The sequence below is a fragment of the Watersipora subatra genome, chromosome 2 (assembly GCF_963576615.1).
Source record: "Watersipora subatra chromosome 2, tzWatSuba1.1, whole genome shotgun sequence".
NCBI classification, from domain to species: Eukaryota; Metazoa; Bryozoa; class Gymnolaemata; order Cheilostomatida; family Watersiporidae; genus Watersipora; species Watersipora subatra.
The window spans coordinates 17322202-17342645 of record NC_088709.1 but is presented as its reverse complement, the minus strand read 5'-3'; the positions used below and the strand labels follow the sequence as shown (position 1 = coordinate 17342645).

Here is a 20444-nt window from a genome sequence, read left to right as displayed (position 1 = left end):
TATGCAGCAATATTCAGAAGGATGAATAAGGTATATAAATTTTTGCAGTATAACAGAGTATCTATCGTTCAAACTAATGGATAGCTGTTTAATTATTCAAACTTTCAGACTGGTTTGACCAGCATTCTAGGATGGCAATCTAACACTGTGTTTTGAATATTTTGAAGCCCTATTAGAAACCCAGGCTATCGTGCAAATGACATAAGTTGCTAAGAAACACATATCTAGATAAACACAGTATGTATTATTATTTTAAAGTAATGCGCGCTGAGCAGCAAAATACATACAATAATTAGCAAAAACACATCATCCATTTGTCTTGACAGATATAAATTGTGGGTGGACTGAGCAATAACATTCGTTGGCAGCATGTACGAAAAATTATATCAATTTATGTCAACAGGCTATCAATATTAGTAATGACTCATGAAAAAAACGCATACATATAGTACCATCTATGTTTAATATTCTGTACATCATTTCAACTAAGTATTCTATTGGTCTGTGAGCTGTTCTATTCCTGTAAGCTGTCGGTTTTTCGTTATGTATCGACACTGTCAGTTCTGTCTATCGAATCTGAATCTCTAACTTAGCGGGTGGCTTGTTATTCATTATTCGTGTCGGTGTGCCAGGTTTCTTGGTCGACTTTTGAGCGGGTTGCGTTTGTGAGATGGCCCTTTCATACGTCTTGCGTCGATCAGTTCTCACTCGAGCGTTCTGAAATGCTACGGATTCTGGGTCTTCCATTAACAACTGCTCGTGGAGTCTTTCAAACTTTTCTCCTTCATCCTCCAGCTGTTCAATGAAACATTGTAAATGTTTTATCATTTGTGTGACAGCCCAACACATTTAATAACAGCTGTAAATGTTGGGCGTGATGCAATTAATAGCAACTTGTAATCTATTGCGCAATAGATTACGCATTAGATTGCACAATAGATTGCCCATTAGATCAATAGATTGCCGACCTTTGCTAACATTATCTAACATTGGTATTTGCGGGGTATTTTAATTCACCTGCCTGTACAAACCAGATTACCAAAATAGTTTATAAAAAGAAGTTAAAAACGAAAAAATTCATAATATACTATAAAAACAATGAACATGTTTCATATCAAAACAATTACCTTTATCCAGCATTACACGTGAATTTATAATCTGAAAGCAATGAACATGATAAGTATTGTTCTTTTATAAATAGCTTTATTGATTATACTATCTTCATTCATTCCCTTATTCTAGTTCCTGTCTTTCGTCCTCAGAGTTTGTACAATGAGGTGAAGGACATTGTGGATGTTGTGCAATTTTATATAGAATTTCAGTATAATCTACTGTATAATGTATTATATTACAAGGTAACACAAGACTGTACAATACAAGCCTACTGAGATCAGAGGTAATGGTTGAGCAGACGACTCCTTTACAGGCAACTCAGCCCTACCACTTTACTCACATATTTCAACTTGATATGCAAATATGATCTGCTAATCAGTGAAACTTGCTTATGTCGCTTTATGCCTAATGTAATTCTAAATCTTTCTCATTTAATTTGATTTTCTTTTACTTTCCTTCCTACTTTCTCTTAACTTGAAGCTGTGAAAATAATTTGAACATCCTGATGCAATAGTTACCTTTACATTCTTATATTTATGTGAAAAAAAGTCAGATTTATTTCCTTTGGTTAGCAATTTCTGCGAAAGGCTGTTGAAAGACTGACAGCTATAGTTTTTAATTGCTCACTATGCAGTACTTCATATAATGCACTTTAAGGAACATTTTGAAAAATTGGGCCATTTGCTTACTTTTAATGCACTTTTAATTTACTTTTAATGGGAGGTTTTTTCATATGTTTTTTGCAATGTTTAAACAGACGTGATAAAAACCAAAATTAAAATAATGTTAAACTTGGCTGACTTTGAAACTATTGCTAGTGTAACATTGCTTATATTTAAAAACACCAGCATGAAACGTACAGCACTTAAATTCCTTATTAATGCATTATAAAAATTTTGGAAGAGCGACCCATAATTATACTAATAATAAGCTACATGTTGGAGACATGCATGTATAAGATTATCATAGACAAAGTGAAAGTTCTCGATCAAAGTCAATCATAAATAACAGACGATGACGTAGTAGTAAGGTGTTTCTGTATTACAATTATTATTCCTTATTATTTTTTCCTTATTATGCTTAAGTTTGTTATTCGTTAAGTAAATGGTTGGCTACATAGATGTCCCTCTCGTTGTGACTGACTTGTGCTACTGTTTGTGCGCAAGCAGGCTAAATAACTATAAATTATTTTACGAGAAAAATCATGACTTTTCATTTCACGTAAAGTTGCTTGCTTGATAATCATGTTCACATTGACTTTACCACTTTATCTTTTATACCCAACTATACCTAGTTCTATAATCTAGTTTAGGAACAAATTAAACAGAATTCATAAATCTGATGACAATCAATTTACAAGATGGCAGTCATATATCAAGCTATAACATTACTAAAACAGAGAGCTGGTAAGCATCCTTACCCCAACATCTGGGTTGACGGATGTGCCCTGGCGTTGGCCAAATCCTGCCTGCTCGGATGTCTGCGTGGGATCATCAGCAGCTATGAAGCTAGTAGCATACCAACTGTCAAACTCTGGAAAATAGCCATATGAGAGTTTTATAATAACAAAGACTTCAGCTGCGATTAACAAGGCTTTCGATTGGCTGACAACTTGAACTGTTACTTGCCTAAACCAACAACATTCTCTTTGTTAAAATTGGTAAGTGTAGGTCAACACAAAGTAAATAAACAATTGAGTAATTTTTAGATTTAAAAAAAAAATTTATGTTGTAATAAAACATTCGAATTGAAATGGCACCGAAACTAAATTGGGTTTATGACTGATAGTATTTCTAGCGGGTTTTGCAAAATTGCATAAGTAAAAGGAAAATTTAATTTTCACTCATTCAATAGCCCTACATGTAAACCAGTGACTGCTGCAGATTTATATACAAACTAACTTATTTTGCCTTTTACTTAATTTAAAAATTGACAAGTGCTTACAGGTGATAAAATCGGAGTTTTAACATTCCCAAATTACAAAGCAGGTATAAAAATAACAAGAGCTGAGTCAGGTTTTTAAGCAGTATATCACAAAGCAAACTGCCTTTGATAAAGTTATTTTCTAATAATTACATCCATAACCCTGAAATAACCAGAATTTAGCCAAAACCTAACAGCAGAAACATTTATAACCTGCTCATCAAAAACTATTTTACTTAATGTATATATAGCAACTAATCACTGGCAGTCTTGTGCGTTGTGAGAGATTATCATGCATAATAGCTATGCGCACACTAATTCTATGATCCTGCAAGGTGCTCCAGTGGCGCAGATGGTAGCGCGCTTGGCTGCAAATAGATATCCGAGCGAAATTACCATAATTATGATGCCTTTTTGCCTAACACTCTTAGTGTGACTGCAGACAGATTGTTGGACTCATCTCTTATTATAGGAAAAATTATAGGAAAGATTTGGTGAATGAGTCACAAAAATATTATGAATATTGTCTTCTACTAGCTTGTAATACAGAATTAAAGATTGTCTTCTCTTTTATTCTACTCAAATACATGAAAAGAGCAGACAAGTCAGTCTATTACGAAATAACTTGATTTATGTTCTTCATCTAACTAAATACTAATGCTTGTTTAAATTATTATTTTGAGAGTTGTTTGTTGAACAGGAACTGAAATACCCGGATAAGTTGAAGAAATAATCAGCAAGATAACAGTTGTAAATATTCGACAATTTTGAAAAATCGGTCTATTTGCTTACTTTTAATGCACCTAAAATGGAATATTTTTCATATATTTTTTTCAATGTTCAAACAGATGTGATGAAAAACAAAATTAAAATAATGTTAAACTTGGCTGACTTTGAAGCTATCGCTATAGCAGTGTAATATATCGCTTGTATTTAGAAACAACATTATGAAACGTACAGGACTTAAAATCCTTATCAATGCAATATGAAAGATCCGGAAGAATGACCACATACCCATAATTATACTAATAATAAGATAGATGTTGGAGACATGTATGTATAAAATTTTCATACACAAAGTGAAAGTTCTCGGTCATAGTAAACCATAAATGATAGACAATGACGTAGTAATAAAGGGTTTCCATATTACAATTATTATTCCTTATTATTGTTTTCCTTATTATGCATATGTTTGTTATTTGTGAAGTAGATGGTTGGCTACATACATGTTCCACTCCGTGTTTGTGACTGACTTGTGCTACTGCTTGTGCGCAACTATAAATTATTTCAACGAAAAAAATCATATGACCTTTCAGTTCACCTAAAGTCGCTCGCCCGATAATCATGTTCACATAGACTTTATCACTTTATCTTTTATACCCAACTATACCTAGTTCTATAATCTAGTTTAGGAACAAATTAAACAGAATTGTGTGTTACCAGGTGACGTGGCCACTGCTGTCATTATTGCTGCCGCCTGAAAAACCTAACCCGTCCTTGAACTTGAATACATAAGGAGCGGCTATAGTTATGTCAGTGGGAATAAAGGTGGTAAATTTGAAGCTTATTTTACCGGAGGATGTTGCTGGAAAGAACCTGGTATCAGTCAAAGTTTTAGCGTGATTTTTTCGATAAAATTTGGCTAAAATTTTAGAGAAAACATTAAAAAAGTTATGAAAATTATTCAAAATAATGAATATTCTCATAGCAACAATAACATCATAAATATTTTGTTTAAATTTAAAAAATTTGTTTAGAAAATTATTCAATGTTACTCTTGAGAAAAGTTGTTTGATTTTCTTGAGAGCATGCTGCCATGAAAAAGCAAGTATTAAACTGAACAACCGACACATATGTGCATGACACAAACCTTTGATGAGCTTATGTCGACACTGATCGACCAGTTTCTGACAGTACTGTATCTCAGCACGAAGAGCTTTGAGGTCATCATGATGCAGCCGATAGTTCTGCTTCAAAGTCTTCAAGTTCTTTATTTCCAAAAACTCTTCCTCGCTTATGATTGTCTCCCCATCTTCGTTGTAAGTAAAGCCTGTTTAATAAAAACTTGTAAATGTATAAATTAGGAAGATTATATGACGGGAAATACATACCCTTGACCTAAACCATGTTCATTTTGATCAGCGGACCAGATTATTTTTACACAAACCAAACTGTTGGAACAACATCAATATCTGTACTATTCGTTATAAATATAGCGGCCATAACAATAGTATGGCTAGTGTATCTCTGTATCCACCTAAATGATAGAGATGATCAAAGCCTGGTTGATAAAACTGTATTTTTACTTGTTAACATAGAGTTAGGAAAGGGGTTTGTACCTATGTTATCAGTTGGGTATTCTATAAACTAAAGAAATCAATTAATCGCCCACTTTTGCTCGCTTGTGCTAGTCACTCTTGTAAAATTTTGAACAATCCAAATGCCTGACACCGCTAGTTACCTAACATTGCTAGTTACCTAACATTCCTAGTTACCTAACACCGCTAGTTACCTAACATCGCTAGTTACCTAACGCCGCTAGTTACCTAACACCGCTAATTACCTAACATTGCTAGTTACCTAACACCGCTAGTTACCTAACACTGCTAGTTACCTAACACCGCTAGTTACCTAACATTGCTAGTTACCTAACACCGCTAGTTACCTAACATTACTAGTTACCTAACATCGCTAGTTACCTAACATCACTGGTTACCTAACATGAAATAGAAAAGCTAGATCAAACCTTCATTCTCTCTATCTTTTTTAAGCTGGTCAAGCCGCTCCATAGTCTTGTCGATCTCTGATTTAATAGAATTGATTTGGCGAGCAAGTTGGGAGTAGGACTTCTTCTTCTGAGCCAGCACTTCCTGGTTCTGTACAAATATTCTGTTAATCTCACTTCCCTTCTCCTTCTTGAAATCTTCGAAAGCTTGAGTGCGGGTTGGCGGCGTGCTGCAATTTGGTTGCAACAGTTGTGATGAAATTGACAATTATCATTGAGGAGACAACTACCAAAAGTATTGCTACTGCAGTATATCCGGGGAGGTGCTTTAGAGGCTATTGAAAGCGAAGCAATATTTTTGATCAGCTTTGGAGTGTGAAATAAAAAAATGGAATACTGAACTATGTTGAGACACTCAAGTTAACGAACACAGAGAATGTTGAAAGGGCAAAAGGTGCAGGTAGAATCTTAGTTTTGGTTGGCCCTACAAGGCTGTATTCAATGCTAAATATTCATGAAAAGATTGAAAAAAAAGCCAATTCTTTACAGAATCATGTTGCAACTTTAAAAATGTACATGCGCAAAATTTTAATAATTTTATTAGAAAGAATGGGTATTTTTCTATCATTTGCGATGGTTTTTGATGTTTGAGGTCATCTGATTGTCAGGATGTTTTAAGACTAAAATAGACAAAACATGATTGCGGTTAAAATGCTCAGAAGGAAAAGATTCCAAAATTATGCCAATAGTAGTGTTTCCTGTTTGCCTGTTTTTACCGGTTTTTTTTACTTGATTTTTTACCTGTTTGCCGTTCTTGTTATAACATCGACTATTTCATTCAACTTGCAGTGTTACCCGTCACTATTGACATACAGTATATTTTATTTTGTATTCACTATTGATTGTCAAAATAAAACTTCAAATATTGCTTCAGATACCTTTCTATAAAAGATTCAAATAATTTAAAAATATATAAATATACATAGTTGGTTAGAAATTTTCGAACTTTCCCATCTAAATGCTGTGGAAACATGTAAGTACACAATGCCAATCAGATCATATAGGTATTGGGTCAAATAGAGTTGAATGCCACCTTTATAGTTCAAATAAATGTGGCATTCAATTAAAAATTTTACGGTGTATATTATGCTTGAATAAAATTAGATGTAATTTTTAATTTCAACAATGTACATTTTTTTGTGATATTATTGTATTGTTTGCGAGTTAAAATTTATTCCTCCGAGTTATATAATACTCTCACATGATGAGATCTGATCTAATAATAATAACATCTAGTAATAATCAAACATTAGCAAAGGTTAATAGGTGGTCTGTCTTTCTTTCAAGCCATTGCATTAATTTTTTGAAGTTTTCTCAAATGGTTGACATTTCTTTTCCCTTGCAGTGTACATTTAACCATCTTTGAAATTTTAAGCACTAGTCTCAAAACAGCCTTTAATAAAAATCTTTTTACATTTAACACCGCTGAGCGACATAACATCCAGAGTATTGTGGTTAAAGACAAGCATATAAAAACAGACAGAGTAGATTCTGAGTATTAAAATGGTACCAAGTTTTTGTATTTGCTTTTGTACTTTGCTAGTTTGTACTTTTTTAAGACAAACTACTACTGGTTTTATACATATTTCAGAAATAGAAGATTATTTTAGGCGGTCCTATGCTTTTGCACATGACTGTATATTTGGTATACATTCTGTACCATTATGGTAGAGAGTATATTGCCACCATTCACTCATGAGATTTGGCAGAGGAGCAATTGTAGCTGGATGTACTTCCTAACACCACTAATGGTCCTTATGTGATTCGAACTGTTGACCTACTAACCTACTGATTACATGCCAGCGCACTAACCCCTAAACCTCAGCTGCTACTTTCCCATAACTAAAACAATAATTGTACGGGGTTTTAACAAACAATCTATTAGCCATCCCATGAGTAGGCTGCTGCTATTATTGCGGCTTCATAGAATCATCTAACCTTGGCCTTGGAATGGTTGGAGCAGTTTTTTCAGGGGAAGCGGAAGTGACAGGACTGATTGTCTCTAAATCGGCAGCAGGAGCATCTTTTTTCTCTGTCTGCGGGCTAGGAGTTCGACCTTCAGCGGGTCGCACCCCTACTCCTGTTGGTGGTGTTTTGGCAGGAGCAGGGCTGCCATAAACATAAATAACATTATTATAATCAACGTTCTAATGATTTGATTATATTAAATGAGATATCAAGCAATGAGGCGTGTTAAATATTCCCTAAAAATACCTTTGCATGCGCGTATAAAATTCCAAGGTTTATTTAAAAACATAAACAAGTCAGAGAAAGGTTCACAAATGAGACAGCCAAAGTTAGCAGCATGCTGGACGAGATGGTGATAAATATTCATGCAAGGTGTAGACAATTCCTAACTGCTGAGCCATAGCACTATCAGCCTATGAATAGCAGTCCACCCGATCTAATCTAGCACGAGAACCAGCAATCTGCATGAAAAACTTGGACTAGCTTCTCTAGGAAGTCAAATACTTGCTTTGAAGTCAGGTTACTCCTGCAATGTGATAAAAAGAAACTAACAAGAAACAAACAACAACAGGAAATAAGCCAATGCGACTCTCTAACCTAAACCGAAATCAAATAAAATGCCATAATTCCAAATTAAAAAGGGTCATCATTTTTAACTTCATGTATGACAATTCTTTATCCGGTTTTGGTTGTAGAGAATAACACTGGCTCAACACTGGTGACAGGAAGCAATACCTTAAAAACGTAGAATGTGATTGGCTAATCTTAGCGGGGGATTCTACCAGTGAGACCGGTTTGAGAACAAATGATGAGCCTCTAAAAGCGATTTCTAGTTTTTAAAAGATATAAAAAGCATGCTATTAGTTAGTATCCTGTACACTTGTGATCTGTAGCGCTTTAAACCAAGAGGACAAAATTGCGAAATTAAATTACTGTTAGGAAACAGCTGAGTCAAAGACTCGTTTTACCCAACTGTGAATATGAGATGTCCTATCTTAACTTGCCAGCTGATGTTTGTCAATCCATTGAAAAAGCAATTCTTTGTCTAATGAAAATCCATAGGTTGAGGGTCAAACAAAATATATCTGTACTATATCTTTATAGTACAATAGTAAAACCTGGACTAGTAGTTAAATCTATACTAGTAGTTATGTCTATACTAGTAGTTATATCTATACTAGTAGTTATACCTGTACTAGTAGTCTATCTATAATAGTAGTTACATCTACAGTGGTAGTAGTTATATCTGTACTAGTACCTATATCTATATTAGTAGCTATATCTATATTAGTAGTTATATTTGTACTAGTAGTTATATCTATACTAGTAGTTATATCTACATGTATACTAGTAGCTATATCTATATTAGCAGTTATATTTGTACTAGTAGTTATATCTATACTAGTAATTACATCTATGCTAGTAGTTATATCTATACTAGTAGCTATATCTATATTAGGAGTTATATTTGTACTAGTAGTTATATCTATACTAGTAGTTACATTTATACTAGTAGTTATATCTATACTAGTAGTTATATCTATACTAGTAGTTATATCTATACTAGTAGTTATATCTATACTAGTAGTTATATCTATACTAGTAGTTATATCTATACTAGCAGTTATATCTGTACTAGTAGTTATATCTATACTAGTAGCTATATCTACATTAGTAGTTATATTTGTACCAGTAGTTATATCTATACTAGTAGTTACATCTATATTAGTAGTTATGTCTATACTAGTAGTTATATCTATACTAATAGTTATATCTATACTAGTAGTTATATCTATAATACTAGTAATTATATCTATACTAGTAGTTATATCTATACTGCCCTCATCTGACAAAACACAGTAACTCAAATACTAGTAGTTATATCTGTACTAGTAGTTATATCTATACTAGTAGCTATATCTATACTAGTAGTTATATCTATTCTAGTAGTTATATCTATACTACTAATTATATCTATACAACAGTTGATGCTGGCAGTCCCAGACGCATGAGTATTCATATCTTCAAAAATGGTCATTAGTCATTTTCTATCAACAGCATTTTGTTACAAAAAATGCTGTCTCACAAAATTGATGCAAGAAGCGAAGAATCGCACACAGTGCACATTATTCTAACCTCTGTCTTTCCTTTCCTCTCCTCTTGCCTCCCTTGCCTCCTCTAACCGAAACATTCGATATGTCAGCAGCCTTAGCACTGCTAGGAGCTATTCCGAGTCCAAAACCAGTTCCATCTGGCTCACCCACCGTACCATCATCAGCTATGTTTATGCCTCGAGCCTGTGCTTCCTTGATTTGCTCGGGGTCAGTTTTATCTATGAGTGTGTACTTATCTCTCAATCTAGCTTCAACGTCAAGTTCTGTTGACCTGAAACAAATGAGGTCAAGTTTTATAAGCTAATAAATATGAATATAGAAATAAAACCCATGGTGCCATACAATGCCTGTCAAAAGTTTCATTATTGTACATAATGACGATTACAGCTAAAGTGTAAAATTGTTCTGCCCTAACTGCGGTTGCGTCAATTACCCCTAGCAAACGCCATGTCACTGTTTGATCAAGATTCACTCAAGCACTATTGTGTAAAAACAAAATAGACATTATTGCAAAAATGCAAAAATTATAATCTTTCATAAAACCCCCACATAAACTTTTTCAACAAAGAATAATTGCATTACAACCAATTTTAACTTGGACAATTTGTTCAGCAATAGATTTTTATTGTTTCTCAATTTGCAAGTGATTTGTCCATTGCTAACAATTATCTTTGTGTTTTTGTGTTTACTTAGCTGAATAGTTGCACCAAGAGTAAGCTTTTAGACCATACTTTCCACCTATGTTTTTAATAATCAATACAGAATATAGTTCAGTCGACTAATAATATATTACATTATTAGTAACTGAGATATACTCTGCATTGGTTAATTTTATTTCTCTTTCTTGCATTCGGTCATTTCGACAATGACTGTCCTATGGTTTAGGCTTTATCACTGAATTACATGCTGCTCTGTTTTTCGCTCTCTCTTGCCATCTGCTTGTGTTTAATTCTCTCAACTTTATGTTACACTTAGCTACATTTTTGTTTCTCAGTCCAGGTCTGCCTAGCCTGTCTTGACAAACTGTTGTTTTTGCAGAATTGTGCCCCGTCGATCGGGCGAGCAACACAACAGCTTGTCACAAGACGTACTGCACCTGATGCATCAGCTGCATTTATAGGGAGTTGTTCTCTTCCATCTATGCGGCTTGGTTGCGATGTTATGTCGGTCGCTCCATTGGTAATCATAACGGATTTCACACAAAAATTTATGTAGAAAAAAATAAGATTACAACGTTTAACCAGCGACCAGTCTCTGCGGTAAACTTTAGTAGAACTTGAGAACTTAGGCAACAACAGCGACTAAACATGTTGTTATTTGTGCGCTCAGTCAGTTTTATTTCTATTTTTTTATCAGTCAGTTTTATTTGTTCTTATGGATTTTATTTTCAATTTATTCTTAAGTTCTACTAAAGTTTACAACAGAGACTGGTCTTTGGTTAAACGTTGTAATCTTATTTTTTTCTGCATAAATTTTTGCGTGAAGTCAGTTATGATTACCAATAGAGCGACCGATATAACATCGCAACCAAGCCTCATAGATGGAAGAGAACAACTCCCTATAAGTGCAGCTGATGCATCAGGTGCAGTACGTCTTGTGACAAGCTGTTGTGTTGCTTGCCCGCATGACGGGGGATAATTCCGCAAAAACAACAGCTTGTCAAGACAGGCTAGGGTCTGCCCTGATTCCTATTTTTTTCATAGAATTGTGAATATAATGGTTCTCTCGGTAATCACTCATGACCAATCCTGTGCACATGTCCCAGCCATTCTAGACCTTTTCTATCAGAATGTTCACCATAGATAGGAGGCCAGTCTGTTTTTCAGTGTTCTTGACCTTATTTTTCCAGGTAAGATTCATTACGCTGCGTGACTAATTTTATACAAGCACAAATAACAGTTTAGCTGAAGCTCCTTGAATAATTCCTAAATCATGATGCATAGATCCCAGACATGTTTGCTATAACAAGAGCCACCCAAAAAGTTTGAAAAAAGATTGCAGTATGTGGAATTCTCACTCCAACATTTGTTTACCTATATGTACTTTAGAATAGTTGTACACAGACTTATTCTCTGCGCTTTATTGGCACACCTGACGATCTCTCGTAAAGCACCGGACGATCTCTTGTGGCTCACACTGGACTGCCAGGGCATAGCGACTATTGTTTGAGGTTTGAAGTTATGATGTGGTACTTACAGACAGATTTCCTTAAATGACTCATAGACTCCCTCAATTTGTTTGATGTTGATAATATCTATGGTGTCGAGGTCTGAGCTGATATATCTGCGCACCTGCTGCTTGATTTCATACTTTTGCTGCTCAGAGAGGGCCTCATATGTTACCATCGAGCGATTGTTGAGCGTGTCATGCATTGCCAGCTCCCTCTTCAAGTTCTGTATGTCCTTCTCAAGCTTCTTCACCATCAGCTACCAAAAGCAAAATAATATTATTATAACAAACGAAAAGTTATATCCATAGATGTAGCATAGAGTAAAAGAGATAAAGTGTTGTCAATAGCGGAAGTACAGCACTCATACATGACACTAAATAGAGAGGTCATGAGTTTTTAACCTCAGCTAGAAAAAATATTTCATTTTTTTCAAAAATGCTTTTGGGGAAAGTTTCAAAAGATTTCAATAAAAACCGCAAAAAGAATGTAACATAAAAATTAGTACTTCTGCATAAGGTAAGTCAGCAGAACTAGTCTTGGTTGAATATAACAAATATTGAGTTTTTTGTCCATTTTACCCTAGGCAATGACTAGCACATATATTCCATCTATTTATCATTGAATTACTTAGCACTTGCCACACCAACAGAATATTAACCGAATAATAACTATAAATAATAGCGTATGTATCATAGAATACATTTAATGATGGGCTAGCAGTGTAAATCAGATTGTCTTGTTAAAAAAGTGACTTCCTGACCAATAACTCTTTCATATGGTCGCTATACTAACAATTAAACAAAAAACTATAAACTGCGGATGATTGCTACTTGCAACAAGTTCATGAGATTGTTTTCCTTATCTTTATGACTTACTGCAAACCTGCAGACATCTATAGTTTAATACCAGACATTAATATCCATATTGTGAGTTCCCCAACTCCAAACAAACCCTCTCATCTTAGTGAAACATACAAGTGGCTTCATGCCAACAACCCAATAGAACATGTTTTATTTATAGTAGTTAAAAGTGGTAAAAATTAAGGAATTTAGACAAAAGCCTGAATAATTTAACTTAGAATTGATCTTCAATTACTTACTTGAATTTCCATTTCGTGGATGATCGTCATTTTTTTTACAAAAAATCATTTTAATTCCAAGTAGCTATTTATTTTATAATTCAAATGTAAAAATTGATATTTTAAAACCTAAACTCAAAGTTTTAAAATTTACTCTTTTAATGAACCAGACAAGACATGTAAGCGTGTATAGCTCATACATTACTTCGAATGGCTGCCTCTGATATAATCAACTCTGCGGATAGTTGGAGAGCAAAGGCAGCTCATTAGGAGAAAACTCAATTTTGATGCTAATTTGGTTGCTTTTGAAAACTAAATAATGCTCTAATAAAATAACACTAAAAAATTAGAGCTAATTTTGCGCTCAAACCTTGTTTAAAATTAGTCAATAGTTTATTCAATCAAAACCTCATCTGCGCTCTAACATGGATGAGGAGGTTGGCTAGCAACTCTGCAGGAATAAAAACAAAACCTGACAAAGGGTAGAGAAGCTCCTCCGTGAGCCAACAGCCAGCTAGCTAAAGATGGTGTCTCAATGAAAACAGCTAACAGAAGGTGATGGCAAACCACAGTTGAAACTTGCCAAGAACAGCCATGGTTACAGGTAATAAAGGAGGACCATGATCACTTACATCCTCACAGAACATGATAGTTAGAGAGAGAGAATATTTTATTAGCTCAATCAAAGAACAAGGTTAGTTAGTACCGTGGGGTCAACTTGCTCATTGACAGCGGGTTCAGAGGCAACGCACATCATTCTAGTGGCAAATCGCAGGGTTGAGACTGTCTCGTCTAATTGTTCACGCTCTCCCCAGACATTAGCTATCAGGATCTAGAAATGAAATAGAGCCATAATACTGTATTGGTAATTAACCATGTAAATAAAAACGTGGCAGCATCAAAAAGGCAGCACTCATGTGCATCTTCGCGACTAAAGCTTGAATGAGTATCACCTCAAATTAAACACTATAAAATAAACTGATGTTTAAAAACACAGGAAAAAAGATAAAAATATTTGCTGTACAACCTAGTGAACTAGTATGCCATGCACTCAGAGATATTGATGACAATTTTGGTAAAAGTTCATGCCATGAAATCAATTTCTATCCTTGTGAGAGCTAGGAGCTAATGGCAGCATACTCTAAATATTTGCTAAAAATAACTATTAGGTTTTCTGAGATTTTTGCCTGTCTGTTTGTCAGCAATGCGTATGATGTTCACCTCAAAATGCAAATGAAAAGCAAATACAGAAACTTAATACCATTTTAATGCTCAGAATCTACTCTATCTGTTTTCCTTATATACTTGCCTTTAACCACAATACTCTGGATGTTATGTCGCTAACGAGTGTTAAATGCGAAATTTTTTAATAAAGGCTGTTTTGAGACAAGTGCTTAATATATCAAAGATGATTGAATGTACACTGCTAGGGAAAAAGAAATGTCAATAATTTAGAAAACTTCAAAAAAATTAGCACAATGGCTTAAAAGAAAAACTGACCACCTATTCACTTTTGCTAATGTTTCATTAATACAGAGTGGATCTCATCACGTGAGAGTATTATGTAATTAGGAGAAATAGATTTTACTTGTAAACAATACAATAACATCACAAAAAAGTGTACATTGTTAAAATTAAAAATTATATATAATTATATATAATTTATATAATTATATATAATTTATATATAAAAATTATATATAATTTTATTTAAGTTGACTATATTGGGCTTATCGAGTTCTATTGTTCAAGTGTAGAAAATTATTGGGCGGTCTCATACTTTTGCACATGACTGTATATCTAAAAAATACTAGTATCTTCAAGTGTCATAACATTGAGGTGCCTGTTAGATCTAGACATTTAATAGTTGATGTACTTTTCATAGCCTTGAAAGCTGTTCATAAGCACTATAGACTTACTGTATCGCATGAACCACCTATGGAGTCTTTTAGCACATGTGTCAACTTGGACTGGCGGAAGGGGATGTGATCTCGCCTCCGGTCAGCGAGAGCTATGACACACTGCTCGAGGAATGACAGTGATTTGTTGATGTACATTGCTTCTTCTTTGACCTTTCCTTCAGACTGTAAAATAGGATTTGTATTTCCATATAGGTGTATGCGTTACAAAAACAGTTGCAGACAACTCCCAAACACCTAAACCAGCTCAGTTATTTGAATGTACATCTAAGTAAGAATGGTGCCTTCAAATGTCATAGCCTTAAAGCCCATGTTAGGACAAAGCATTTAATAGATGATGTACTTTGTATTGCCTTGAAAGTTGTACATAAGCATTATAGACTTATTGTATCGCATGACGACCTATGGAGTCCTTTAGCACATGTGTCAACTTGGACTGGAGGAAGGAATGTGAAACAAAGAATGAAGTATAAGCAAATCTTTGAGTCATAATATTATTAAAATGAGGCTAATGTTTCACATCACATAAAACAAAATGCTTCCAAGGAGACCACACTCGAGCACATCCTCAATAAAAAGGTCGAAACTAACCAGAGTTTTGCTAAGCCTTTCTGAGCCAGCGAGATCCACAAAATTGAGTTTAGATGTCGTGTAAACAGCATTGGACATAACCCTTGACCTTGCTTCAACATTCAGCATAAATATGCAGTGGGATCTTGATGATGCAGCATTCATTGAGTGTTGAGCAATTACTCGATTTGTCTCCCCCTGCAGTAGACGAACAACTTCATTTAAATGGCTTTTATGCTAGCTTTTAGCGAAAGAATTTGGTAAGCCACAATGCTCTCTAAAAATATAAAAATAAACACCTGTAGTTTCAGCACATATTGTAAAACAGACCGGTCATGGCTATGCCTCAGTTCTAGAAAATCGACAGGCTCTGTAAATATCAGTTTCTTTTAGAATAATGGTGCATTTCTTGACTTTGTTGAGTTTTAACCCTGCTAAATCATACTTCATACAATTGCAAACTGAGTATTTCATTACAGAAATACTTTTTTTTAGAATAATGATGTGCTTTTTTTCCCCAATTGAATATTAAGATTTTCAGTAAAGTACATTTTGTATTTTACTGAGATTTTGTACTTTACTCCTTTTTGTACATGCCTGAATCACTCCAGTGTATAATCATGACAAATTACTTACTGCTCCACAACGACTAATAAATTTATTTAATTACATTTTAGAACTGCTTCACACTCAAGTAAAAAATTTCAAACAAATCAGTTTAAGAAATATGATACAACAGTTTGCATGAGTGTCTGATGGCAACACATAAAAACCATCTATTTTATGACTGCTAGCAACAAAGTCATTTAAGACATCTTTACACTAACAGCCATAGTAGCGCCTATGATAGCCATGGTAGCGCCTATGATAGCCATGGTAGCGCCTATGATAGCCATGGTAGCGCCTATGATAGCCATGGTAGCGCCTATGATGCCAACTCGCCTCAAAAAGCAGGTTGAGAGCTTCCTCTTCAGTTTGTGCCAAATGCTGAGTCAAACCTTTCACATAGACTCCATTTTCGTCTTCACCTATGGCCATCTGCATAGCCCCTTCTTTCTCAAGGAAAGGCTGAGAGGCGAGAAGGTCAACCATGTGCTCATTGTATATCTCCAAATAGCTTATTCTAAATGTAACCATACTAATAAGAATTTTAAAACATCTAACAAGACAAAGTGATAAATATGATAGAAAAAACTTTTGAAAAATTATTGGTTTTTATTCAGGCTTCAGCTGCCCAAAGACATCTAATCAATTGCAATACCTGACATTTATGGAATAATCTGTTTTCTCCTCAATGTCTTTGTAAAGCTGCTGTAAAGCCCTGGGAATAAGCCCTCTGTAGCTATAGTTCTCTGTTGCTCCAGTCATGGTAAAGGTTTTACCTGCACCAGTTTGTCCATAGCACAACATGGTGCCTGCAAAAATGATGCATGACAATGTACAATAAAACTTTTGATAAAATGCTGAATGCACCATAGCTTACCACAACAAAAAGCTTTAGTAAATATTACAAATAAACTGCAATAATTTGAATTTTAACTCATAACACAAATGAATTTTTGTTATAGACAAAAATTAAAAATATTAAAAAGATTGGTAATCAATAAACACAACAGCAGTCAAAAGTACTATTAGTATAAAAATTGGGCCTTTTGTAAGTCATGTTTGTTGAAATGTGTCGTGTTACCAATCTCAAAAAATTGAATTCATTGCAAAAAATTAAGACATTGGCTTTCTTCAAAGTTAGACAAACAACATACCATTATAACCATTTAAGCATCTTGTTATAAGAGGTTTTGCAGTCTTCTCAAACACATCCTGTTGCTCGGAATTGTGAAGGATTCCATCCATTTTGAATGACCAATCAAGAATTTGGTTGTTGACAACTCCATGTCTTTCTTCCCTTTTGATGTGGAGATTAACCGTCTAACAAAAACAATTAGATACATGATAATAGATGACAGAAACATTTATGCTGTCTCCCAATAAGAGGCAATACACCCTAAAAACTAAAAACAAAAAGGACAAATGGAGTTGAAAGCACGACACATTGTTCATGTTGAATGAGAACTAATGATGCGGTTGAAATAACATGAACAACTGCCGAGATATTTAAAACAGATATGTCTTACCTTGCCATCCGATTTTAGATCAATGTTATCATTGGCAAAACTGCCAGTCGGTCTTGTCCTAACCCAGACTTTCACTTTTTTAGAACGAGAAGCGCTCATCGTACGATTTTATGGTCTGCAGAGAAAATACTTGCATGTATGAGATGCTCAGCAAACAAAAATAAGTAAAATATCGTAGTATATTAGTTAAAAATGCGTTTGAAGCTTACTCATACAATACATAGGGTTTTAAATTTAGTATATAGTCGTTCTAAACCGTACACAAAATAATTACGACTACTTGCAAGAGCTAGAAAAGCACAAATATTCATACTCGCCTCTCTATTGAATTGTGTACCAGTAACTATGCCAACCGTAGAAAGTCCTTAGGTAATGCCGCACATCGCGTTAACTGTCATGGCTGCGCCTATGTTACATTCTTTAAACCGCGCATACTCGTAAAAATAATTTTCCGTTACAATCAAGAAATTCATCATTTGATCTACTCAATTATAAAAAGCCATCTAATTGGAACTTATATTTTGCCACGCAAACTGACAAAATCAATACATATACCTGTCAAAGATGATACCAAAACCTTTTATTAATGTAACTTTTCATGAAGGTTGCTGACATTTCATTCGGGCTAGTGAAAAACAATAATATTGTTTTTACTGGCATATTATGCCAGGTGTGTAGAAATTTTCGCAACAGTTGCCATTTAGATGTATAGTTTTTGTTTTGATGCACATATTTACATAATCGAACAGAATAGCGACAAAAGGCGCATTTTTGACGCTTAGTAATACTTGAAGCACGCAAAATAATTATCGGTGCAGGCTTCGCAGTAAGCTTATCGCGTATAGGGAATACAACTCCAATTAGTGGTTCAATGAACGAACGAACAATCTATTGCAAAATATATCTATATAATATAATATATAATCTATCTTATTGCAATAATATGAAAAGTTCTTCTATTTGTAAATTGCAAGCATTTTTAATAAGCTGAAAATATTAAATATCCATATGTGTTGATATACTGATATGTGCGGAGTATGTGATGTGTGTAATAAAATAGAATGGCTGACTGTTCCCTTGTTTATGAAATAAGTATTCAGCAGTTATTGGCCAAAAAAGTTTGTACCTCAATAAAGGAAATAGAGAACTGATACATGTAGTCAAAATTTCCACATTAGTTTAACCAGCTTAACCTAAATCTGGTCCAATGTTTAGTCGCTGAACTAGTTGTTTTGATGCTGTCATCTATGATGGCCCTTCTGGACCCCGGTCCTTCTCTTAGCAGTACAACCTCCTCACCCTTTATGTGTGACCTAATTAGTGACTGTATTCTAGGAAAGAGGCTCTTGTTCCAATGTGTTAGTATATGTATGTATTGCTGTATTAAGCTATAACCGATTTGAATATCATTTCCATCGACAGTGTGTCCTTTTCAAACCCAGTCATCTGTGTAAGGACTGTGTATGTTGAACATTTAAATATAGAAAGGTAGCACTGATTCATCCTCCTGCAGGCAGCGGCATGTTGGAGAATCAATAAGGTCCAACCTATAGCTGTGGAGCCCCAGACTGCAATGTCCAGTTTGTATTGAGACATCCTTGCCAAATTGCTCAAGTTGTATAGCGCTTGTGCTGCCAGCCACGACAGAGCGGCTTCTAATCGAAATTTGGACGTAATAGAAAATGGAGACTACTAACACAGCCCAATATAGAAGTTGACATTTTGATCTTGATAGTATCTATTAGATATATTATTACATATTTATTATTATCTACGTATATATACCATATAAATCTCAAAGTTTGTGTGTGTGCATGTATGTGTATATGTCCTTCGGTATGTCCAGCTTTAGCTATTAAAATCTTGGAATGAAGAATCTGAATCGCAGAAGAGTTGATCTCGAAACCTCTCGCTTGCGAGGCAAATGCCTTACCAATTTAGCTACGCGAAATTGATAGATTCATGGGACGACACATGTCGCTATGTGTGTGAAAATACGCTACTGCTCCGTTACGGCTCAAAGCAATTCTTGCTCTCCCGTGAGAGCAAGCTTACTATCTTATTAGTAAGCTTGCTCAAAATAGCCATTGGCAATGTGCCAAATCAATTGCAAATGGCAGGCAGCTACATTACTTCTCATTGTTTATAAGCTGATTTTTAATACCTGTGTAATGCTGGAAATTCCTATAGTTATTGTACAAATATATATATGAATCTCAGTGTCTGTTGGTCTGTCTGTTGTCTGTATGTTCAGTTATAACAATTAAATTCTAGGAAGAGAAAAACACTTCGCACTGGAATTGAACTCAAAATCACAAATTCTGCAGACAGGTACGCTATCAACTACACCTCATACATACATAATACTTTTGGTTACTACCAGCACACTTAAAGGTCATGATTGTGAGAGAGATCATGTTTACATGATTATAAGGAATATTCTTCCAGACTGTAGCAAGGTAGCATAGTAGCCTTAATGGTAGTGCGCTTGGCTCCGCCAAATGTATGGATTCAATTTCTGTGAGGTGCTACCTTTTCTTCTAATGCTGGCTTCAGACTAGTGCTGCACAATAAAACAATGTCATTTGATGTGGCGATGTATTTCAGTGGATGATTTTATATTTGGTCAATTTTCAAATCGATATGAATATCGAAGCCGATATTTTATCGTT

General features: G+C 34.6%; 1 protein-coding gene across 1 annotated transcript; it reads right to left on the bottom strand.

The window, feature by feature from the left end:
• Window positions 1-231: 231 nt before the first annotated feature.
• LOC137386737 (kinesin-like protein KIF9) lies at window positions 232-18082 on the bottom strand. The gene is made up of 15 exons (XM_068072860.1): window positions 18053-18082; window positions 17773-17887; window positions 17401-17566; window positions 16902-17055; window positions 16583-16763; window positions 15662-15838; window positions 15071-15235; window positions 13858-13983; window positions 12100-12329; window positions 9926-10174; window positions 7760-7930; window positions 5783-5991; window positions 4907-5086; window positions 2534-2646; window positions 232-795 (listed from the first exon to the last, which is right to left on the bottom strand). The coding sequence occupies exons 2-15, from the start codon at window positions 17869-17871 to the stop codon at window positions 568-570; spliced, it is 2448 nt and encodes an 815-aa protein (XP_067928961.1). The 5' UTR covers window positions 17872-17887; window positions 18053-18082; the 3' UTR covers window positions 232-567.
• Window positions 18083-20444: the final 2362 nt, after the last annotated feature.